At 27.4% G+C, this 23,743-nt stretch overlaps 9 protein-coding genes and 1 long non-coding RNA gene across 17 annotated transcripts; 4 read left to right on the top strand and 6 right to left on the bottom strand.

Annotated features, from left to right (window-relative positions):
* Positions 1 to 103: 103 nt before the first annotated feature.
* Positions 104 to 2,738, bottom strand: LOC122632616 (dolichyldiphosphatase 1-like). Of its 4 annotated transcripts, XR_006327903.1 has the most exons (8): positions 2,462 to 2,738; positions 2,221 to 2,360; positions 1,803 to 1,903; positions 1,525 to 1,703; positions 1,225 to 1,452; positions 997 to 1,154; positions 427 to 521; positions 104 to 365 (listed from the first exon to the last, which is right to left on the bottom strand). XR_006327903.1 is itself a non-coding variant. In XM_043819659.1 (5 exons), the coding sequence occupies exons 1-5, from the start codon at positions 2,318 to 2,320 to the stop codon at positions 1,025 to 1,027; spliced, it is 738 nt and encodes a 245-aa protein (XP_043675594.1). In that variant the 5' UTR covers positions 2,321 to 2,439; the 3' UTR covers positions 589 to 1,024. The 4 variants fall into 4 exon arrangements, 1 of the variants encoding a protein (XP_043675594.1); XR_006327902.1 differs by lacking the exon at positions 2,462 to 2,738 and having other exon boundaries at positions 2,221 to 2,438; XR_006327904.1 differs by lacking the exon at positions 2,462 to 2,738 and having other exon boundaries at positions 2,092 to 2,233.
* Positions 2,739 to 3,062: 324 nt separating this feature from the next.
* On the top strand, positions 3,063 to 5,394 carry LOC122632590 (queuine tRNA-ribosyltransferase catalytic subunit). The gene is made up of 7 exons (XM_043819567.1): positions 3,063 to 3,281; positions 3,372 to 3,461; positions 3,553 to 3,706; positions 3,817 to 3,949; positions 4,069 to 4,230; positions 4,337 to 4,505; positions 4,587 to 5,394. Exons 1-7 carry the CDS (start codon positions 3,102 to 3,104, stop codon positions 4,929 to 4,931), a joined length of 1,233 nt encoding a protein of 410 aa, XP_043675502.1. The 5' UTR covers positions 3,063 to 3,101; the 3' UTR covers positions 4,932 to 5,394.
* LOC122632641 (coiled-coil domain-containing protein 25) lies at positions 4,511 to 6,979 on the bottom strand. 2 transcript variants are annotated; one of them, XM_043819720.1, is made up of 5 exons: positions 6,845 to 6,979; positions 6,107 to 6,154; positions 5,935 to 6,026; positions 5,470 to 5,852; positions 4,511 to 5,365 (listed from the first exon to the last, which is right to left on the bottom strand). In XM_043819720.1, exons 2-5 carry the CDS (start codon positions 6,126 to 6,128, stop codon positions 5,284 to 5,286), a joined length of 579 nt encoding a protein of 192 aa, XP_043675655.1. In that variant the 5' UTR covers positions 6,129 to 6,154; positions 6,845 to 6,979; the 3' UTR covers positions 4,511 to 5,283. The 2 variants fall into 2 exon arrangements, with proteins under 2 accessions (XP_043675655.1, XP_043675644.1); XM_043819709.1 differs by lacking the exon at positions 6,845 to 6,979 and adding an exon at positions 6,287 to 6,450.
* On the bottom strand, positions 6,936 to 9,310 carry LOC122632581 (ubiquitin-associated domain-containing protein 1). Its single transcript, XM_043819556.1, has 9 exons — positions 9,101 to 9,310; positions 8,672 to 8,858; positions 8,402 to 8,595; positions 8,176 to 8,336; positions 7,892 to 8,103; positions 7,642 to 7,826; positions 7,369 to 7,559; positions 7,159 to 7,297; positions 6,936 to 7,078 (listed from the first exon to the last, which is right to left on the bottom strand). The coding sequence occupies exons 1-9, from the start codon at positions 9,156 to 9,158 to the stop codon at positions 6,936 to 6,938; spliced, it is 1,470 nt and encodes a 489-aa protein (XP_043675491.1). The 5' UTR covers positions 9,159 to 9,310.
* Positions 9,311 to 9,406: 96 nt separating this feature from the next.
* LOC122632630 (coiled-coil domain-containing protein 28A) lies at positions 9,407 to 12,887 on the top strand. Of its 3 annotated transcripts, none has more exons than XM_043819694.1 (4): positions 9,407 to 9,826; positions 9,892 to 10,105; positions 10,375 to 10,555; positions 12,863 to 12,887. In XM_043819694.1, exons 1-4 carry the CDS (start codon positions 9,671 to 9,673, stop codon positions 12,885 to 12,887), a joined length of 576 nt encoding a protein of 191 aa, XP_043675629.1. In that variant the 5' UTR covers positions 9,407 to 9,670. The 3 variants fall into 3 exon arrangements, with proteins under 3 accessions (XP_043675629.1, XP_043675610.1, XP_043675619.1); XM_043819675.1 differs by lacking the exon at positions 12,863 to 12,887 and adding an exon at positions 10,591 to 10,876 and having other exon boundaries at positions 9,424 to 9,826; positions 10,375 to 10,491; XM_043819684.1 differs by lacking the exon at positions 12,863 to 12,887 and adding an exon at positions 10,591 to 10,876 and having other exon boundaries at positions 9,425 to 9,826; positions 10,411 to 10,491.
* Positions 11,025 to 12,502, top strand: LOC122632608. The gene is made up of 6 exons (XM_043819641.1): positions 11,025 to 11,168; positions 11,227 to 11,450; positions 11,552 to 11,741; positions 11,810 to 11,931; positions 11,997 to 12,203; positions 12,314 to 12,502. Exons 1-6 carry the CDS (start codon positions 11,070 to 11,072, stop codon positions 12,330 to 12,332), a joined length of 861 nt encoding a protein of 286 aa, XP_043675576.1. The 5' UTR covers positions 11,025 to 11,069; the 3' UTR covers positions 12,333 to 12,502.
* Positions 12,888 to 12,940: 53 nt separating the features above from the next.
* On the bottom strand, positions 12,941 to 19,723 carry LOC122632551 (maestro heat-like repeat-containing protein family member 1). The gene is made up of 22 exons (XM_043819478.1): positions 19,347 to 19,723; positions 19,122 to 19,267; positions 18,840 to 19,048; positions 18,591 to 18,757; positions 18,212 to 18,506; positions 17,933 to 18,136; positions 17,765 to 17,855; positions 17,537 to 17,689; positions 17,318 to 17,461; positions 16,954 to 17,234; positions 16,360 to 16,885; positions 16,127 to 16,284; positions 15,956 to 16,040; positions 15,699 to 15,886; positions 15,334 to 15,592; positions 15,095 to 15,272; positions 14,823 to 15,016; positions 14,341 to 14,715; positions 13,949 to 14,266; positions 13,519 to 13,869; positions 13,271 to 13,440; positions 12,941 to 13,201 (listed from the first exon to the last, which is right to left on the bottom strand). Exons 1-22 carry the CDS (start codon positions 19,387 to 19,389, stop codon positions 13,012 to 13,014), a joined length of 4,725 nt encoding a protein of 1,574 aa, XP_043675413.1. The 5' UTR covers positions 19,390 to 19,723; the 3' UTR covers positions 12,941 to 13,011.
* Positions 19,724 to 20,246: 523 nt separating this feature from the next.
* On the bottom strand, positions 20,247 to 21,007 carry LOC122632675. Its single transcript, XR_006327926.1, has 2 exons — positions 20,648 to 21,007; positions 20,247 to 20,442 (listed from the first exon to the last, which is right to left on the bottom strand). It is a non-coding gene; the product is annotated as an uncharacterized LOC122632675 (long non-coding RNA).
* Positions 21,008 to 21,109: 102 nt separating this feature from the next.
* Positions 21,110 to 23,300, top strand: LOC122632649 (calcium and integrin-binding protein 1-like). Of its 2 annotated transcripts, XM_043819742.1 has the most exons (6): positions 21,110 to 21,210; positions 21,282 to 21,409; positions 21,535 to 21,569; positions 21,643 to 21,890; positions 21,961 to 22,159; positions 22,225 to 23,300. In XM_043819742.1, the coding sequence occupies exons 2-6, from the start codon at positions 21,359 to 21,361 to the stop codon at positions 22,244 to 22,246; spliced, it is 555 nt and encodes a 184-aa protein (XP_043675677.1). In that variant the 5' UTR covers positions 21,110 to 21,210; positions 21,282 to 21,358; the 3' UTR covers positions 22,247 to 23,300. The 2 variants fall into 2 exon arrangements, with proteins under 2 accessions (XP_043675677.1, XP_043675667.1); XM_043819732.1 differs by having other exon boundaries at positions 21,115 to 21,409.
* On the bottom strand, positions 22,821 to 23,732 carry LOC122632670 (oligosaccharyltransferase complex subunit ostc-B). The gene is made up of 4 exons (XM_043819775.1): positions 23,514 to 23,732; positions 23,321 to 23,394; positions 23,037 to 23,254; positions 22,821 to 22,962 (listed from the first exon to the last, which is right to left on the bottom strand). The coding sequence occupies exons 1-4, from the start codon at positions 23,650 to 23,652 to the stop codon at positions 22,944 to 22,946; spliced, it is 450 nt and encodes a 149-aa protein (XP_043675710.1). The 5' UTR covers positions 23,653 to 23,732; the 3' UTR covers positions 22,821 to 22,943.
* Between the last annotated feature and the right edge of the window lie 11 nt (positions 23,733 to 23,743).

Here is a 23,743-nt window from a genome sequence, read left to right as displayed (position 1 = left end):
CAATAGATTACGAACTTTCTTGAAATACATTACTTACTAAATTATTAACGATACTGAACGTTATTCGAAAAATTTTAGGAAGATTGAAAATTAAGACACAAGATTTATAAAAAAAATAAACATTCTTATATTGAGTATACGAAATACAATTATCGCTCATCACAGATTCTATGAATCTATTTGAGTTGATCAGCTTATCCTACAGTTAAAAGGTATTCATATAGCAAAAAGTAATATTTGTACCTGATAATGGACCACTAGTTTAGTTTATAATCAAGAAATTCTTGAGGAAAGTAGTCCAATCAACATTGATGTCTTTGATGAAAAAACTGCAGGAAGTTCAGGACTTTATCCTAGAATCATTACTAAACAAAAATTGAGCTATTCTATCATACTGTTCTTTTTTAGTCATCATCAGACAATTACCTGTTCCAAACGATGAAATAATTTCTCCGTAGAACGAGTGGTAATGGGTTTCACACGGGAGTTGAACTGTTTATTAAGTCCAAAGGTGCAAAATTCTGCAAAAATTCAATGAATCAACAAACAAATAGGTTGAAATTAAAATAAAAAAAATGAAGACTGATCTTTTTCTAGAAATTTTATTTATATACAAAGTACATGTTTTTGTCACATGAAAAACCAATGAAACTTTTGTTCCCCTACAAGTTCATAGTACCATGCATTTCCAAAAATATTAGTACAATATATATGCAATAAATATTCTTTAATTTTTTATCATATAAAACTAATGCACAAACTGGTTTATGGAATTAATATTTAATTGACTGTATAATAAATGTAACAAAAGATTTAGAAATATACAAAGGTCATATCTATATTTATTACAATTCTAATGGTAAATTTCAATACCATGTATAAATGCAATATTTATATAATAGAATTATAATGGTTTGTGATACAGTTCTGCTAACTCAATGGAATGACGTTCGACATCACAATTAATCATTATAAAGGCAACAATTGTTTACTTACTATTAGCCCATTGGCCAGCCATTAAACGTCATTGTGATTTCATAGACACAAGTTTTCGCGAACGTGCTCGAACTTCTGTACGAATATTTGTATATTCAAACCACAATACATTTGGAATTAAAGTTGTGTCACGCAACAGCAGATATTCTGATACTCGCCTAAAAAATATACTTCATAACTATTATGCATAGGATTTTGATTAGATCAATTAATAGGATACAAACTCACCATGATACAATAAGAGGAAACAAAGGAGTCAGAATTGTATGTGTGATTAAAAACCATGCTACTCCTAAAGTAACTCCCACAAGTACACCACATAAAACTTGGGAAGTTGAGTGGTATTGTAGGTAAATTCTGCCATAAGATACTAAAACAGCTACTATTATACAAGCAGCCACAATAATTATTCGCCAAAACCTTTCAGATATTGTGCTATTACTATTGTGATGTAACCTGTATAACAAACAAATTATATCATTAGATTAATCGACAATATAATGATGAAATGACAAAAAAAACATTTACCTAATACATATGAAAAGTATTGCATATGTAGTAAAGAACCACATAAATTGTGCATGTGTAGAAGGCATACCATATTCATTATAAATACCATCACGTTTTAATGGTCTTGCTTCACGAATGGTATGTTTTAATATTAAATTAACAAATTCATTCAATATAACTCCACTGAAAAATGCAATCTGAAAAAGACAATAATAAATAACCTTTGAAAATGATTACTCTAAATATAAGATAGTGTAAATATAATTTAAGCAAAACTTCTAATGTTTTATACTTACAGTATGCAAATCTCTTCTAAAGAGAATCAATGTCATAAAACCAGTCAAAATAACGAAAGGTGTTAAACTTATCAGAGCTAATAATTTACCAAGTATGTCTCCTATAAAAGAAAAGCATTTAATTATAAGAAAAAAAATAATACTTATTGATCAGATGAAGTTGAAAAAATAATAAAAATAGAAAATAATTATTTTATAACACAACACAAAGTATGTTATTATAATAATTTCATGTTTTCGTTCAAAGAAATATGATATAAAAGAATAATTTATGAAAAATCAATGATACCTGTCATGTAAACAGGTAGCAATAACAAAATGTAGACACGAAGAATCCAAAATTAGTATGATCGCACATGTCTGTTTCCGACTGACGCCGACTATATTTCTGATTGTGGTAATACTGAAAAATCTTTACCTTGTGGATATTCGATTAGAGTCAAAGACAAAGGAACCCATTCCAATTCATCAGTTGCACGAATGAAATGTGATTTGAGCTCGTCGTCGAGCGATGCCATGTTACCGGAAAATTTGAAGTCGCATGACTTTCGGACTCTTCTAAACCAGCGATCATAAGACTGAGAGCAACTGAGAGCAACGGAGAGCCGCTGAGAGCTAATAAACTGGAATGAACTATGATAACTTTTTAAAGATAATACTTCTACGCTATCGACAGATGGCAGCAGCTGTACTATCGATTATAGAGTTCTAATCACATACAACGTACAGCGGAGTTATCTTGAAAGTTATGAAAATACTTTATTTATGATACCAACAATGGAATTAAACTGTACAAATAGATATATGTGAAACAATGATATCTTCTTATGAGCGCATTGGCAAAAAATTAGTAAATCGTATTAAACTGGATCTGTAATTTAAGCTGTCTGATTGGTCGACAAATGGATAATGCGCGCTCCTACGTGAGCAACGGTACCTTTATATCGTTGAAATGTGTTTACAATGGAAGTCAACCGAGTGTTCCATTGTATATATACCATTTTATTACAAAGCTCGCCTATGTAATAATGTAGTATATATATACACACACACACACACACACACACTATATATTTATATAAGAAATAGACCGATATTTTCTAGTCTTTATATTTATTTGTTGTAAAGAAAAAATAATTTAATGAATAAATTTGTTATGTACATTATTTTAAACTATGCATTAATATATATACTGTAAATAACATCGATTTTTATGAAAATAGTGTAATTATAAATTTGTAACTATAAGAATTACGTCAGGGTGTACCTTACACACACGTGGAATTATTTTCTACATAGATGCGTCATTGGATGAGAAAATTAAATTTAAATAATTTACAAATAATGACAGAAGAAAAAACATCGCCTTTGAACTTCGAAATTTTAGCAGAATGTGAAATTAGCAAAGCAAGAACTGGGAAAATAACTTTAAGGCATCACCATGTAGATACTCCAGTTTTTATGCCAGTAGGAACACAGGTAAATAAATTATTTTTCTTATAGTGTTATGTATATAAATATATAAAAAAAAAGTTTATTATCAGAAATTATTTATATTATATGTTTTAGGGTACTCTGAAAGGTTTATTGCCTCAACAATTAGAAGAATTGAATTGTCAAATAATTCTTGGCAATACTTATCATCTTGGGAATAGACCTGTATCTTATTTCTTATTTTTAACAAATCTTGCTTTTTAAATCTTCTCAAATTTTAGATAGTAAATCTTATTGTGTAATTATAATTTTTTAGGGTACTGAAATATTGCAGAAAGCAGGAGGTTTACATAAATTTATGAATTGGAAAAGAGCATTACTAACTGATTCTGGTGGGTTTCAAATGGTGTCATTATTACAACTTGCCAAAATTACAGAAGAAGGAGTGAACTTTAAATCTCCATATAATGGTATTGTATAAGAGTGTAGAAAGTATAATCATTTTATAAATCATGTATCTAATTGTATATATTCAAAAATTATTTTTTAATTTTTATTAGATATTTTTTCTTATTATTAGATACTGATTGTATGTTAACTCCTGAACGCTCAATTCAAATTCAGAATATAATTGGTGCTGATATAATAATGCAATTAGATGATGTAGTTAAAAGTACACAAACAGGACCAAGAGTGACAGAAGCTATGGGAAGGTAAATATTGATTCAATAAATTATATTTAATTTATTATGTTTTATATATATATATATATATAAAATAAAACTAATAATATTATTTTTAAATGCAATTAATAGTAATATTTAATTTATAGAACAGTAAGATGGTTAGATAGATGTTTATTAGCACATGAAAGATCTGATGAACAAAGTATATTCCCTATTGTACAAGGTGGATTAGATCCTAAATTAAGATCAGAATGTGCCCATGAATTAACTAAAAGAAAAGTAAATGGTTATGCAATTGGAGGATTAAGGTATTATTTTATTATAAATGTCACCTAATTTTATAATAAAAAAAATCTAATTTTATGAAATATATATTTATAATATAGTTATATATAAACTAAAAATTTATTATAGTGGTGGTGAAAGTAAAGATATATTTTGGAAAATGGTACATCTTTCTACTGATATTCTTCCAAAAAATAAACCTCGTTATTTAATGGGTGTTGGTTTTGCTATAGATCTAGTTGTATGCTGTGCATTAGGTGTTGACATGTATGATTGTGTATTTCCAACAAGAACAGCTGTAAGTAAAGCACTATATATCCTTTATTATACTTCCAAAATAATTCTATAAAAACATTATGTTTTTAATTTATAATTTCAGAGATTTGGTTGTGCTTTAGTACGTACAGGTCAACTTAATTTAAAACAAAACCAATATAGTAAAGATATGAGGCCAATTGATGAATCTTGTCCATGTAGCACTTGTAAGACATATACACGTGCATATCTTCATCAAATAGTTACAATAGAAACAGTTGCATGTCACTTATTAACAGTTCATAATATAGCATTTCAAATGAAATTAATGAAAGATATTAGAGAAAGTATAAAGCAACAAAAATATCCTGAATTTGTACAAAATTACATGTTAAATGTATATCCAGATAAAAAGTACCCAGAATGGATAGTTAATGCTTTGCAAACAGTTAATATTACATTATTATAACAATTAATGAAATTGGTGCCCATATAATATAATTCTACTATTTCTTAAGTATTTTTTATTATGTACTATATTACTAGATATTACTTATGTACTATAATTCAAATGTTATTAACATACAACTAAAATAAAATATTTGTAAATAAAATTAAAAAGTACATAATACACCATAATTTATTAATAACTTCACATTATACTATTAATATAAATATGAAAACAAGTGTTCAATTAGTAACCAAATTACATATTCAATACAAGTGCTTTCTATTTTATTTCAATTATATTCTCTATAATATCAATTAAAGTATGATCTACAATAGGCACCACTTGTAATAATTAAATTATATTGAGTTCATCACATAAAGTCGTCTGAATCATAGCCACTATTTTCTGTATTTGATGTCATGTTAGATGAATTAAATAAAGAATTGTAGCTTCTAAAAAAATGAATATACATACTAAATAATAATATACATACATTTTAGTTTAAAACAAATTAATTATAAATAGAAAATACTTTGCAGTAAACATTCTATCATACCTCATTTCAGCTTCTTCTTGACGTCTTTTCTCTTCAGCTTTTTCTCTTTCTTTTTGTTCTCTTAAAAGCTTTTTCTTATCTTTCCGCTCATTTCTATCTCTTTGTTCTCTTTCTGCTTGTAAATTTACTTGTTCAGAACGTTTAGTTTTATTAAGTCGATTAACAATAATATTTTGACGTTTTGTAACATGAATTTTACGAACATCTTTCTCTTTGTGAAAACCAACTTGACCAACTTCCATTTCCTGAGTCTTTTTCAAATTAGACCACATTGTATAAACTACATCAATATCATTCATTCTATTTCCATCAATACTATTTGCTTTTACTAATTGTGCAGCATCTTCTAAAACTGTACTAGGGATATCATCTATTGTTTGACCCTAACCAGAATATAAAAGAGAGTAGTTTATTTATATATTTATATGCTATAATAACATCAGAATACATATATATTATCTTTACCATATGTAATCGTAAATACACATGAGCTGAGGAGTACTTGTCCACATGAAACCATACATCTTCTGGCCAACCCCACTTAATCAAATCCTCATCTAAATGTTTTATAAATACAATATTAATAATAACCGTTATTTAATTCTCTCATTCAATGAAATTATATCATTTCACTTACTTTCATATTTATCAACCCCCATAAATAATGTTACTGGTGGTTGTACAACTGCAATTCAAAATAATAATTTAAACTAACCTTAACAAAATGTTATGAAAAACATAATTACGACTATATACGCAAATAACATATAATTTATGTATATTTTGAAGAACAAATAAAACAATAATGATAAATTACCCTCGCTTGTAAAATAATATACCATCGTTCCACAAATATTGATGTAAATGCACGTGTTAACGAAAACAACTGTCAAAAATAACGCCGACACTAACGCCACTGAACTATACAATGTATTACTATTAGTTACTACATTCACTTGATTCTTCTTAGATCATATACACTCAATAATGCTTTTTTTGTAACAGGGTAACACAAAAAACAACTTCAAGTCTAACATTACATTAATGATATTTTAAGGTAAAAATTTGAAAAATATAATTAATACTACTGCAGATAAATCATTAATTTATTATTTGAATATAAAGTACAAAGCATATATAGATACAGCACATCCCTATTTTTTTTAAAATCATTTCTATTATAAATGGTTAAAGCAAAATTTTTATATTACTTTAAAGTTATTACTTTCATCAAACAGCGGTGCTAGTAATTAAAGTGACTGATATTATATTTAATTTTTAATACAATCGTTAGGAACAATGATAAATTAATAAACATGCGATTTTTTTTAATAAATTGCATTGAAATTTCGAACTTTTTTTAATTGTAACATACCAAGTATTTCCTGTAGGATCTATTTTTGTAAGTTTATATGAAAATATGTTTATCCCACAGATATTGAAGATTTTTATATCTGCTAATAATGTTAATTCATCCTAGAACGATTCATATGGATGGCATGTTTTTCAGCATGATATGTTTTAAATATTTGATTGAATACAGGATATATTTCAGGATCATTGATCCACACAGATGATGCTGAAGGTGTTTCTAGCATTGTTAAGTATGCTGAGAAAAATTATTAGTTAATAAAAAATAATCGAATATTTGTTAAATTATTAAATTAAAAATTGTAAATTTATATTTACCAAGAAGCACTTTTGGATTATTAAGGCTGAGTTGTATTTGAGGATTGCTTATAATTGCGTGATAAATGGATTCGTTTGTGTCAAGGCCAACATCTAAATCTTGTAAACTAGGTCGTCGTTCACCAAGTAACCATTCACACTATACAAATCAGATATTTTTGAATTAATTGTAATATGAATACATTACGTTCGATATAGTATTATACTTACAGCATTAAATTGATTATTTCCAGTAACTTTTAATGCTTCTATTATGTTTTTTTCTTCAAAACCCATTTCCAAAAATGTTTCTATCATTCTTGGATTTGCTTTAAAATTTAATTTCTTAAATTGCCGGAAATATTCTAATAAGAGAGTTACGATATTTACTAGATTCTCTTTCACGAATTGAGCTTCCCTATCTGAACATTAGTACAATAAATATATGTAACATAAATGATAAATTTAAAGAAGTCGTATCATTTTAATGGATAATATTATTACCACTAAAGAGATCAGCACATGCTTCCTTAAAGGTTATTTCTGTACTGCCTGTTGAAGAACTAGGACCTGCTTCATTGATATCTGTTTTGGCATATAAAGAAATTACTGTCGCATCATCTTCATAATATTCATCTGGATCATCTTGATGTTCTATCAGCCATTCTAAAGCCTCTGTCATATCAGACCTATAAATATAAGGTACTATATTTCGTCATATTGTATTTGAAAAATACAATATCATATTACTTACTTTCGTATATGAAGTGCTGTAATCACTTTTTTAAAAGAATAACCCATATCAGTTAATGCTTTTATAGCTTTAGAATCAATATTTGGGCAACATCTTCCTTTAAATTTTTCTTTAATCATTTCAAAAAGCTTTGGTGCCTCTCGACTACCCATTAATAGTCTTGCTGATGCTTGCACAAGTGTTATTAAAATTTTACGAGTTTCACTCTGAAACTATTGAAAAAAAACTGTTGATAAAATATTCAAGAAATACAATTACTACTACTATTTGAAATATAATCTTACATCAAAAGAGAAATTAATAGGTGGTATATATTTAGGTGGATTTCTTATAGGTAAATCACTAGTAGCATTTGCTATTGCTTCTTCAGTTGGACCTTTTAAAGTTTCCTCTGGAAAATTTTCTTTGCTAGAAACAGGCCGTATTTCTACTAATATTAATTCATCTAAAATAAAAATGATATATGATACATGACTTATTATTTTATCATTTAAAGTATTAAAAACTCACCATGCTCATCAATTTCTTCATCATCAATATTTTTATCATCTATGAGTTGTTTAAACTTAGATGAATGGATTAAACGATACTTAGAAGTAGATTTAGATATATCTTGGCCATAAAAATGTTTCATTGCCATTTCCTTAATTTTTTTTACAGTGAAATCAGTTCTTACCCCAACATCTAATACATGACCTTCCATGCTATATGGAAAAAATAAATATAATTTATTATTTTTAATATTAACAAAATTAATTGATTACTTATAAATTTAATAACCTGATGACATTCACATTAAAGCACTTAGTAGTTGAAGATAATGGCATGTGTACGGTGCTATTACTTTCCGAATTGCCTGTGTCGGTGGAAGAAAGAGTCAAGGACTGCCTTTCAGCTGTCCTTGAGCTCTTTCTGTTATGCCAGGCTTCTGCTATTCGACCACGCATCCATGGAATCATCAATTTGGCTTGTAATACCAAAAATATATGTATTACAAATTTCTTGTACCAATATAAAAAAAATGTTTACTCGACCTTTTAAGTAAATCTGTCACATAAACAGTACAAATTACTCACTTCGTTTATGAACGAATGTATATAGAATGTAGTTAATTATTTCTTGAATAGTATTTTAAATTTTGATTTCTTGTAATATCCTTATTATTATCAATATACAAAAAGTTAGTTACATCAATTTTAAGTTACATACTTATAAAAAAATTACTGTGTTTTAATCGTCTTAAAAGAGATAACACATAGTTTCGCATAACTTCGCATATAGCGAAGTCAAACTAGTTAATGTTGTTTGTCAATTGTTCTAACAATAAAAGTATTTTTTACAGATGATATGAACCAAATCGGCACTCACTGTAATTCTATACGTCAATGATTGTAACAACTAAAATATTATTAAGGAGCATTTACATGTGTTGGTTAAACATGTGATACCCCCCGTAAACGATTGATAAATCACCTTTGTGCGCATGTGTATTATTGTATTGTTATTTTCCATAAAAATAGATATTCTGTCTAAGATGATAAGTAAATAATATAAATAAAAATGGTGGAAAAGAACTACGTTTTGTCATGCAGTGATATTATCATATATGATATTGAGAAGTAATGTGATTATTTAGAAGCGGAAATTTTTTTATGGCATAAGAATAACAACAAGAGACTACTGCATTTTATAAATATAATAAATTAAATACTATTTGTAAACGTGTCTTTTAAGACAATTTTTAATTGCCAAAAAAATTATAATTAAAAAATTATCAAAATGGTGGAGGTATCAGGTTGTGGTGAACTACAACAATTAGTTCAAGAAGAAGAATGCGAGGAACCACTTAGTCGTGGTGGTGAAGCTACACCTCCTTTAACACCAGCAAGATCACAACATCCAAGTAAAAATGAAACACATAGCTCTCATGTATCGGTATGGATAATATGTCTTTTGAGTTTGCAATATTGACAAGTATTAATTAATTAATACATCTTTAGCAACAAGTATTATGGGAAAGCAATACTCAGACTTCTCCTATTGTTAGTAAGGGTAGTTCTGGCCAAGCAACTAGTCAAGGTTCTATGGTTTCTGGGAGAGCCATTAATTTTTCAAATCATGCTACCAATCAATCTCGTTTAATTTATCTAAATGAAAAAGAGAAACAAAGACCTAATAGACCAGAACCTCCAAAGCTCAATCGACAACAAAAAGGTACTAACTTATAGCATTTATTTATCTATATATTTTATCTTCCTTTATATATATATATATATATATATATATATATATATATGTTATATGTATGCATGTTTTGTATATTATTTACATTTGTATGATTCTGTGTCCTTGTAATTGTTAATAATTTTTTCCTCACTTATGGTTTAGATTATATTTTTTTTACAAGAATATTTTTGAATTATTTTGATTTTTTAATTAATTGCACCTCTTTCATTTTGTTTTGGTGTCATAATATGTAATAGATATGACACCATGCAAACATCACTGTTTTTTATCAGAGGTACCTGATGTTAGACGCATGGAACAAGCTTTATTGCAGCTATTAGAAGATTTTCATAGTGGAAATTTACGAGCTTTTGGTTTGTATATATTATTAATTTTATATCCACAAATTAAAGAAGTTAATGAAATATATATATATATCAACATATAAAATTTTTAATCCATAAAATATATAGGTAAAGATTGCAGTATGGAACATATGACAGAGATAAGAGAACAGCAAGAACGTTTAGCTAGACTTCATTTTGAATTAGGTCAGAGACAAGAAGTTGGTAGCGATCAGTCTGGATTAAGGCAATCAAGTGCAAATATGAGACATTTACTTCATCGTCTTCAACAACTTAGTGTTTGCATTGAGAAGTTACATAGTAAATAAATTTAATATTAAATAGTAGAAGTAAATTTTCTACAATTTTCATATTATACTAATCTTATAAAATAAATAAACTATATCAAATTTTATCTCTAATGTATAATTATTTAAATAATATAAAATCTGTCAAACTAATTTCTCGTTGGTTATATTTTTCTTTTTTATAAAACAATGATATATCTAGAATATATATCAAACTTCACTGTTACATATTAACATAGATTACATTAAAAATCCAGATTTGCTTTATTTAATACAATTGAATGACTTACATATTAAATCATGACAAATTGTAATATTTACAAAAAAAATATAGAGCTATATGAAGAACCAACTACTTACAAATATGATTATGTACATCATCCATTGAGTTTAACAGAGGTAAATTTATAATTATAAAATAATTACTTTTTTTTATATAAATCACCACATTCTTTAGAAAACTCCCACAACAGCACATGTTATAAGTCCATTAAAGGATGCAAAACATTTGGATTTATCAAAACAAACAGTTAGAGCCCATGATACTTTACAATACTTAAGCTATGATAAGCAAATACCATTTAATACTTTTTGGGAATCTAAAGATACAACAATTATTTCTATAAAGCCATCAATTAGACACAAAATTCTTGGAGATCATCAGTATCAAGAGGTGATAAGGTCAAAGAAATAATAGTTATAACATATGAAATTTTCTTTTCTTAAATAAGATTAATGTAAATAAATTATTTATATAATATAATATTTTAACAATAATATAGATCTAGACCACGTGTGTATATGACTCCAGGTATAAGTCTTGATGATATACAGAATTCTAAAACAAGAAAACTATTGGTTGATTTTACATACATGACAACATCAAATTATGCTTCTAAAGATGTTTGGGGTGATTTTAAACCAAGACATCCATGTCATACTGAAATAAATGTAGAAGAAATATGTAAAGAAGTATGGTCTACATGATTACATTGTTATAGTTAATAATTAGAACAATTATTTAAAATGTTATTTTACAGAGTATGCAAAAACCATTGTGTATTTTATCAGCAAGGTTTCCAACTGAAGCTGAGAAATGGGATAAATTGCAAGATCGTTCATTTTTGATGAATACTACATCAAACATTGATCATATACACAGGTAAATTTATATTACATCATAAATTTTTCTTGAAAATTTACAAAAATATTTTTTATAATTTCTAGTAAATCAGAAAGTGAACATTTAGAAACAAAACAAAATAGATTGGAAGTAAAAAGATTGTTAGAAAAAGATAAATTGCGTATAGCTTATGATAAGTTATCTCCTACGTATGGTGGTTATAGACCGTATGTAGGTTTAGGTATTCCTTTAGAGAAAAAGGTATTACCAATTGTTCATCCAGATTTATCTATATCACAAGCACTTCGTCGGTATGTATACTTTACACATTTTATTAAAATAGTACATATATATATAATGAATATTCTATATAATGAATATAATCTAATTTCTAAATATAATATATATATATATATTGCAGAAGGTGTTTAGAATCTTAGATTAAAACTAAACAAACGTCTCGACAAGTTCTTCATAGCATATCATTCTTAGAAAATTATAAAAACACTCAATATTATATGGTAAATTTACGATTTGTTGAAGATTAAGATTATTATTAATCAATTATATTTATTTATAAATTTGTTGTAATTATTTGAATGACAAACGATACTCCATACTCCGTTGGTAATGTTATACATACATACATACATACATATATATATATATATATGTTTTCTAATGTTAACATGAAACGATACATGTGTGTGTGTATACATATATGTTCTTTATTATATATGAAACAGTACATGTTTAATTATTTAATAGATAAAATATTTCTAATAAGGGATTTTTGTTTTATTAATATATCTAATATTATTTAAATATGATACTTTTTTTTTATAATAGTAGCATACTTTATTCACAGTGTTTATATTATAATTATATTAATATAATTGCATTAGTTTAGCCTTTATATAGATTGTTTAAATAAATATATAAACTTCTTATAATTATTAATTTTGTATAAATATATATATATATATATATATTAAGCTCCAAATAGATGAAATGACAGAGGATACTTTTCTATATAACAACTATGATGTAGAATCATTTAATCTTATATTAAAATATTTAAACAATGTGAGAATAAGATACTAAAAGCTATTCATTACATCATAAAATAAAGCATAAAGATAGTGCATGTGCAGCACGTTTTCTAACAATGCTTTCCGTATCCCGTAGCAATTGAAGCAACCTTTGAATATCTTCTGGTCTTGGTGAACCAAAGTGTCCTAAAAGTAGTGCAGATGTGGCCCTAGTATTAAAATTTTCGGATCTTGAATATCCTCGAACTACAGCATTTCTGAAAACAATAATTGTAAAAAATGTAAGATATATTCCATATGATTAATATTTCAAAATTTATAAATACCTCAGTTCTTCTGCTCTTTGTGGAAGCTCTTTTTGTAGACAATGTATCAAATTCGATATAAATTTTTCAAAATGAAATTCGATATTTAATCCTAAAGAAGCATGTATTATATCAAATAAAGGTTGACATTGCAATAACCTTGCTGTATTACGTAGAGCTTCTTGTGCTACCTATTGATTATAAATAATAAAAATATATACACATTAAAAAGTTCACAAATAAATAATTACTAATTACTAATATGATACCTTCGCCACTGTAACATTTTCGTCTTCTAGTCTTATAGTAAGACAGGGTAAGCAACCCAAAAGATGATCCTTTATATCATCATCTGGTGAAGTAACAATTTTCTGCCAACTACAAGCTACAGCACTTAAGGCACTTATAGCTGCTAATCTCATTTCCCAATTTTCTTTTTCAATAAATGGTTTTAAAGCAAGTACAACTCGGGGACTTACTGGACGCACGAATTGAACTGATAATAATACAGAAAGACCACGTAGTGATTCTAAAATCACATCATTACCCCCATCTCCTATGGCAGATTCTTCTAAACCATCAAGTAAGGCATCCATACAATTATCAAAATATTCATCAACCTGGAACAATATACTTCATAAAAAATGTACTAAATATAGAATCAACAGTTGGATGTTATCTATAAGTAAATTTTATTACTTGTTTAGGCTCTAAATAGGCAATTCTTGCAAGTCCAATAGTAGCTAATTTTCGGACCAAAGGAGATGAATCAGCTTTTGCTTCATACAATGTATTTATAATTGCATCCAGCCATATAACATCACAATTAATTTTTCCTATTAATTCAGAATAAAAAGTTGCAGCTACTGCTCTTTGGGCAGAAATCGTACTTGTCATCATTCTTCCTAAAGACTGAGCCAAAGCTGATAATACATTATTTTTCGTATGTATACATCTCATCATTGTACGTACTGTTGCCACTACACTTTCCTCAGCTTCTGTTTCAGAGGAAAAGATCTAGAATTTGTAAATTATTTATAAACATTGCAAATTATAATGCATACAAATCATAAATTTATTATTGTACTCACATTTTCATTAAGTAAACTCGATGCTATATTTGAATCTAGTGTAGTTAATACATTGACTAATACAGAATAAGTTTCTGTATGTGGATTTATCTTGCACCCTTCTCTATTTGGCACATAACCGAACTTAGTACTAATAACACATACAGGAGCATCAACATGTAACCATCCTGCAAGATATTTCAATAATACTGATAATAGATTTGATAATTGTTTATTAACCAATTCTTTTGAATTTGGAGATTGTAGTAAATGTCGTAGAGCCACAATAGCTGCCAATGATGGGAAAGATGCTATACCATTTTTAACAGTCTGTGCAGTAGCATTTTCCGCGAATAAATTATTGTTTTCTAATTTTGCCAGAAGTAATTCCAAAGCCTAAACGAATAAAACCAAAAATTTCAATATCATATAGAATTAAACTAAACACTTTTACTTAATTTAAAACAATTAATTATAATACAGAAAATGTTATTAAAACATACACGAGAGCCTAAATCTAAACTAAGACCAAGTGCCTTCCAACATTCTTCACTGCCTTTATCTAATGGCAATGGTTGACATAAAAGTCGTTCAATTACTTCTTCAGGATGATGTTCCATTAGAGATTTAATAGCAACTGCAGTATTTCTTCTATAGCTACTATCTTCCATCTGTCTCATTTGTGTAATAATACTATCTATATAATAATTAAAATACATTATACATTTTTAATCATATTAAATTTTGGTGTATGTTAAAAATTTACAGAACTCACCAACTAAGGTAATATCACTTCTAGATATTTCTGATCCATTAATTTTAAAATGTTGGGACAGAGCTATACTTGCAGCAAGACTTGCTTCTCCGCGAAATAATAAACCTTCTATTAAACCTTCTGCTAGACTGATAATGTCACCACTATTAATTCTTTCAGACACAGCTGTAGCTAAGATCTAAATAAAAATATACCATTATGATTATTATACATAAAACCATAATGTTTCATGAACTTACTTTAATGCCATCATAACAAGCTTTTGAGTCTTCACCAACAATAATTTTCTTGGAATTATTTAAGTCTTTATCTAAATTATTATCAGGAGATAAAGCACGATGTCGAGCTCCAATATTTAAAGACAATGCTACACAATCTATTGCTATTGGTCTAAGTGAATGTTCTGAATCTGCACACCATGATAAAACCCTTCCCATAAGCCTTCCTGGTTCTAATTTACCACCAGGATAAGTATATTTTAAAGAATGATAGTATGATCTATAAATGCAAAATTAAGTTAATACAAAACTATAATAATAATAATAATAATAATAATAATAATAATCAACGAAAGTCAGTATTTGCTAAAAAATTGTTAATCTACCTAAGAGTTGTCCTTAATACTAATAAAGTAGTTTTTCTTTCAGTAGTTGATTTTGATTGCATCCATGGTAACAATATATCAATAAGATCAGCTAATGCATCAGCAGAATCGGATACAATTTCACTACATACAATTCCTAATTCATCTATTACCTGTTGCATAAATTCTGACTGTAGCAATAGAACTACCTGTGAAAAAAATGAGTAAATGAGCTATGTAAAATCGTTTTTGTTCATGTTTGAACGTTATATGTATACCTCTGTACTGGCACCTATGACTTTGTCCAAGATTGTACTCAGTACAATTCCTCTTTCTTCTGAATTCAATTGTGGTGGTACACGTCTATAATTATATTTAGGAATTCTTCTCTATGATAATATAATAAAATTGACACATCTGTTAAAATTTTTTTTTTAGTAAAAGGATACATTAGTGATACTATAGTCTTCAGTACTTTTGGGTATAGTTGTAGTGGTCTATATCCTGACGATGTTTGCAAAATTCCTAATGAAATTGCAAGTCCACTACTTTTTGCATGTAATCCAGTTGATTTTTCCAATCTATTAGGATGAACTGCATTGGCAACCTTTATAAAATTTATTTATGTCTGTTCATATGACGATACTTTTACATTATCATTAATGTTAAAATATAAAATTACCTGTTCTAATGCTAATAATCCAATTTCTTTAGTAGTTAACTCTTTGCAGTCATGTAATTGTCGTATAATCCATAATAGTATATTTTCCTCAAATGATGGATATAATTTTTCTACATCTCCCCTTTGTGCAATCTCAGCATAACATCTTAACAAGCCAGCTTTTGCTGCTTCTGCTGTGGCTATAGCTTTTGAATCTTTAATAAAACCTAATAATCTTACAGGAATTTTTCTAGTATCTTCTTCCATACAAGCTTCTTCCATTAATTTTATTACAACATCCAAATGTCGTTTAGAACAAATTCCAACTGCTCTTGCGAATTCTTCATTTGATATGTGAGAACGTGCGAGTTCAATAAGAAGTGTTATATGAGCATTACTACTACACATTGATGCTAACAAAGGTGCTACATGTGGTGTACTAGCTTTTACTGCTAATTCATCTGCGAGTTTTAAGCTCCATGCTTCTCCTTCTAATTTGACGCTCTCCTCTAAAAATTCTACTATTTTCTCTTCCCAGTTGAGATTCCTATAGTTATTTTAATAGAATCTTTAATATAATTTATCCCTACTTTAAGAAAAAAAAATGTAACGTACCGCTGTTCAATAAATTTGACATTAACAGGAAAGTCATCTCTTAAAAAATGTGTAATTTCCTTTAGCTTTTCATCCCAATATGGCATAAGTTGGTGTCCTAGCAAAGGTGCTGCACATTTTAGGAATGTTACGATAGGTAGGCGATTCTGTACATCTCCAAGCAGTTCCAAACATCTACTTAGAATTTTTGTACCAGGAAAATCTCGTTGATTAATGGATGAATTACCGTTATTAACTATTTTTACTGCCAGCGGTGCTAAAGCACGCAATATAGATGCTACCTAAAAAATATCAATAATGGGAAATATTTTTATATATCGTTTTATAATATTCTTGCATTATGAATTATTGTATCAGTATATACCGACGACACACAAGCTGGATCTAGTAAAGCACGTATCAGACAAGGCCACAACCAAGATTCTGCACCTTCTACAGTGGTTGCAAGCAAATGTAATGCTTCTGCATATGCCTCTGATTCATCATTCTTTATACCACAATGAGTTACCTTAAAAAATTGACAATACATTTTTGCTTCGTTATTTAATTCGAATAATTTAAATTTATAATGATTAACATTTACCATGTAACGAACAAAGGTCGCTCTTTGTGATGGTAAAAGTGGGACTGTAGGACGTGCTGCGAGTGTTACAATGGCTCCAACCATTTGTAATGCACTACTATCTCCTAATGATTCTTGTAAACTAAGTGCAATTCGTTGTAATGTTGTATCATCCTAGTAATATTGAAGATTTAATATATTTACATTATTTTTTGAAATATATAGTTTTTATTACAATATTTTTAATACCTCAGATGGAAGTGTATTAATAAGATGTTTAAGAACTACCAATGCCCGTGCCTTTTGTGATACTGATGTAGACTTCAATTGCTGTAAGATTCTATAATATATAATACATATTTAAGTATTTTTTATAACTGAAAATTCCATAAATTTGTTTTAATAATACATCATTACCTATCTAAGCCTTCTTCTGGAAATAATATAATCAATGATCTAGAACATTGTAATACTTGATAATGTGTTAGAAGTACATCTCGAGATGCTTCAAATGGAATTATACAAACTAATTCAGATAAAACTTGATGTATTTGTTCTAAAAATGAGCGAAGAACTTCCTTCTCATTTTCTGTGGCACAACTTAAGACCACTGCTAAAACTCTACAATACCCAATCAAATTGATGAAATTATAATATATTATGGTAAATAAAAGAGAGTTGAAAATGATGACATACCTAACTGCTGCTAATCGAGTATTAACTTTTTTACAAAAATTCAATAATATGGGTGTTAACTTAACGATTCTTTCACAATCTACTTCCTGTGGCAGTAATGGTATCATATAAACAATTGCTGACAATACTGCTTCCACACCTTTATAATCTTTAGATGTTTTTATCCAATTGAATGTTAATATATCAAAAGCAGAGCATATTTCCTCTTTAAACGTTTCTTTACTAATTTCTGGGCTTGAATCTTTTTCTAAATTTAATATATAATCATTTATAGCTTCTGCAATCTTCCCAAGTGCTGAAAAATTTTTTCATTAACAAAATATTTTCATTATAATTGTCTATTATTTTCATTATAATTATTATTATGACTGAAATTTACTAAGGCAGAATGTTTGTTTTAATATCTCATCACGTGTTTGACTTAACATTGGGATCATAATAGTTAATGTGATTTTGAAGAACGATATCATTGCACATGGATTACGTTCTGCAATCATTCCTATAGTACGAACTACTGTATGATGTGGAAGTATTCCAGGTTCCAATCTATAAATAAATATTTTATCGTTTATAACTATAATGTTTAATAAATGATAATTGTGTAACCAAAGAAATGGTGAAAAATTACTTGGTCAACAGGCTACCTATTGCCTGTGTGCAATGTATTTGACTCAATGAAATCAATAATTCTATTGCTTCCTTTTCAGCATCGCCGAAGAGTTCATTTACAGCTAGTTCTGCAACCGATGATGCTAAATCGGTATTCAAGTTCGCACCATGACATTGACATGTTTCAGACATCACTGTTAGTAAAGAAGCCATATGTTCCGAAGATATCTTAACAAAAAATAATTTGCTATAAGCTGTGTAGATAATTATGCAACTTTGACATATTGTAGCAAATTAATACCTTTCTATGGAGTTCCCAAAAATATACAGCTGCATGAATTACAACTTCTGGATTTTGCTCGGATATTGTTTTAATTGCTGTAGTTACTGACTGTCTGACATCTATTGATTTATCATCTAATGTATCTAGCAATGCTCCAATTACCGCTAAACAAATGTAACATAACCTGACATATTTCCCTTAAGATATTTAAAAATCATTCATTGTATTATTATTAAAGAATACCTGGTAGCTCTGAATAACAAGAATTTTCGATTTCTTCCCTCATGATGGATTATTATGGATCCTTAATAAAATATATTAGAATTATATACATAAAAAGTTAAAATTATAAAATGATCATATTCGTTGTAGGTTGTTCGTTTATACAATAAATATATGACAGATCGTATTTATTAAAAAAGTACACTTTCACGTGTCACGCTGCAACTTCTGTTTGTTTTCCTTTTTTAATCGAGGCGAATATCTTTCAAAATCGTTCAGTAGATTAGAAAACTGGCACTATCACGTCGTTACAGGCAAATAAGTAACAAAAATTCAACATCATCACACGACATCGCATACAAATAATATTATCAGTTTGATATACGTACAGTGAAACAATATCAATGTGGTAGTGTTAGTACTTACCATCCGTGTTATCTGACAATGTAACTATACATTCACACACTCAATTTGTAATTTTATGTTCGAAATGAAAATAATTTATTTTTATATACACACATACACGTAAATGTATTATTCATAAGATAAGATTTATTATTCTAACGATTGTTGATATTATGATTTTGAAATATTAAAAACAAATGAAATTAATAATAAGTGATTTTTATAACTATAGATAATGACGTATAATGTTTAGAAAATTTTAATGAAAGTACTAGACTGATATGATCAATGAATATTTAATCTATTAAATAAAATGATTATTTCATATTTGTTACTTTTTATTTTTAATATTTTGTTATTTACTTATATAACTATATACATAATCATGTTAATTTTGATAATGAAAATACACGAGATATACTATAACTTACCTCTTCATTTTTAATTTTTGGGTTATTATGTATACAAAAAAAAAAAGTGATAAAATAACGGGTGATAATAAATTATAGTACAATCTATGTCATTAAAAGTTATTACTTTTCATCATTGAATGTTGATGGTAATGTAACATTAACAATGTCAATAAGCTTAACAATTTATCATTTTATAAAATTTGTTTTACACTGTAACTGGTGGCATAATATCCATTCCCTTGCATTCTAAAGCAATTTTGACTCCCAGTGCAAAAAATGCGATGCTTTTTACCATTGACCTATAAAACATAAAACGATGTTACATATATTAAATAATTTAAAATCAAATATGCGTTTAGTATTTCAAATAGCAACCCAGACGCAAGAAAAACAATGTTATTGTTTTAACACTGGCTTAAAAATAATTCAGGGTTATGTGCGTATAAAAAAGAAGATGTGAAAATATATAAGTAGAGTCTATTAAATCAAATATATTGTATTTACCATTTGAATCCATCGTAATACGTTCCTCTTATAACCCCCGTTACATTATTAATTCCTTTATACATTTTTTCGAACATATTGTGTTATCAATTGTTTGATTTAAATTGTTTAAATTTGAGTACACGATTTATTGTGAAAAGACGATAAAATTGCGTAGAACACGTGCAGCAATTTACAATGTGTTCATTTATTTCTATCGATCTAAAATATTTTATGTTACATTTGATTGTTAGATGGCGCTGTAAGAGAACGAAAATTTAAATTTTAATGATACCAAAATTCTTGACAAACGATATACAATTATTAGAAATCATTATTACAAATAGCAAATATTTAAAAAACATATTATTTTTTTAATAAACTCTTTATTAAAAAGTAAGTGAAATGTGTAATACTAAATAATTATATAGTATAGTTTAACGATGCCATCTAGCGACAAAGTGATAAATCATTTTAGATTTTACCAAATCTTACATAGTTGTGCAATTAATCAGTAGTGATATGTATATTTATTGAAATAATATTCAATTAAACAATCCCATCATGTTTAGAATACTTAACAATGAGTGTACAATATACTTTCAATACATAAGATATAAAAAGCAATAATTATCTGATTGATACATATCTTCATTGAGGAACTTTGAGTTAGAGACAACTAAATAAATTCTTCTTGTTGTATCATTGTTGTTAGAAAGTAAATATATAGACATGGGAGCAGGAAAAAGCCAATTTACTGAAGAGGAATTACAAGATTATCAGGTGATAAATATGTATCAATAACATATTATAATAATTGATAAAAAAACTGTCATAATATATCATATGTATCAAATATATTAATTTGTATTTTGTTTTATTGTTTAATTTTATATTACTTTTTATAGGACTTAACATATTTCACAAAGAAAGAAGTTCTATAGTAAGTATATACTTTATTATCAACATCATTATACATTAATGATTGTAAATATATTTATTTTATTGCATGGTAGTGCACATCAAAAGTTTAAAGCTCTTGCTCCAGAAAAGGTTGGACATAACAGAAATGCAAAGCTTCCTATGTCCAAGATTTTACAATATCCAGAATTAAGAGTAAATCCCTTTGGAGATAGAATTTGCAAAGTTTTTAGTTCTAGTCAAGATGGAGATTGTACATTTGAGGATTTTTTAGACATGATGTCTGTATTTAGTGATGCTGCTCCAAAAGCTGTGAAAGCTGAACATGCTTTTAGAATATTTGGTAATATTGTTTATAATGTTTTCAATGTTTATATCATAATTACAATAATTAATTTATTAATTATTTGTAGATTTTGATGGTGATGATATGTTGGGAATTGGAGATTTAAGATTAGTAGTTGACAGATTAACAGCTCCTCAAAGACTAAGTGAAATGGATATGCAACAACTTCTTCAATACATACTGGATGAAGCTGACTTGGATGATGATGGTGCTCTTAGTTTTGCAGAATTTGAACATATAATAGAAAAAAGCAGTGATTTTTCCAAGTAAGAATATTTTTAATTAAAGTAGTGATTCAATAACAAATTAGTAATATTATTTTTATTTACAGGACATTTCGTATACGCTTGTGAATTATAATAGTAAAATGACCAAAGTATAGTTAATGAAAGACTGAATATTAATAATAATAACTAATGCTAGAGCTACTATTAGCACTAGGCCTAAATCGTTTTTCTTTTTTTTTTTCATGTGAACATTAGAAAGTAATGTTAAAAGTCCAAAGATGTGCCAAGTCCAAATGGTCAGGCCTAACAATAACAATAACACCAACAGAATATTTTTTTTGTTACTTTTTACAGGATCTTATGCACAAATTAAATTATATTTCTATAGTATTCCACAGAATAATATTTCTCATTAGTAATAGTAATATAGTCTCTTTAAGATATGTCATAATGTCAAAGACATTCTTTACTCTAAAATTTTACTCTAAACAGCAGTACAAAATTTATACTACATGCATATTCATATAGTATAAACTTAAATATGAATTTAATTGTAATTGAAATCACAATTTATTGCATTTCTTGTTGTATTTTATCATAGTATTTACCACGTTTTAAATATTATTATGTATAATTTTTAAACACATTATTTTATTTATATATTAATTTATTAACAGGTATTCTTAATAAAAAAACATTGTTTTTTATTAAATAATGTATTTACAAGAAATTTGTTTCATTTATTCTTTTTTTTTATAAAAAGTGTTAGTATTAAATGTATTTTCTCAAAGTTATGTTTTGTACATAGCTTGGAAAAATGCATTCATGATTGTAAATATCCCCTAAAAAAATATTCGATTTAATAGAATAAATTTTTAATTTAAAATTAAAATAATTGAAGAAATAATTAGCTTACGGTAGTTTCATACGCATGAATATCCAGCATGTAATGAAAGAGACAACTATACTAATGAATCCAACACATATCAAAAGAATTCTGTTAAGTTTTGGAGTGGATGGACTATGTGTTTGTTCAAGTACGATGAAGCCTAAACCACCTAAAGTAAAAAGGAAGCTCGACGCTAAACCTTCCATAATATATTGACCATTTACACGATATGGCATAAATGCCACCTGTAAAGATTTATAACCTAGTTAATAAAATTATATTTTTTGAGAAGATTAATAATTATAACTTACAGGTCTTGTATGACCATGTTCATCAGTCGTAGATCCTACACTGGGCGGTTCAACGATTACATCGTATATTATACCTACAACACGTATTTAATTGGTAATATTACTCGAAATTAACTATGCGGATAAACCTTTTTTCTAATTGTTACATAATAAATCTATATCAAAAAATAAAATTTGTATTTTCAGATCTAACCTCCTGTCACTAGAAAGTATGATAAAAGAACGAAAGAAAAAGCTATCATTGCACTAGGTTTCACGAACCAAGATGGTCTTTTAAGTTTTAAATTAGGCACTTCTAAAACGAAGAACGGGATTTTATAAATATATTCCATCTTTAAAGAGAATAATAATAAAGTATAAAATTATGAAAGATATGGGAAGATATGAAAGTTTCGGGTCGCCGGCGTGACGCGTATTGACGCT

Source organism: Vespula pensylvanica, chromosome 1, assembly GCF_014466175.1.
Source record: "Vespula pensylvanica isolate Volc-1 chromosome 1, ASM1446617v1, whole genome shotgun sequence".
NCBI lineage: Eukaryota > Metazoa > Arthropoda > Insecta > Hymenoptera > Vespidae > Vespula > Vespula pensylvanica.
Note: the sequence above shows the minus strand (reverse complement) of the source record. Positions and strands in the feature narration are given on the sequence as shown.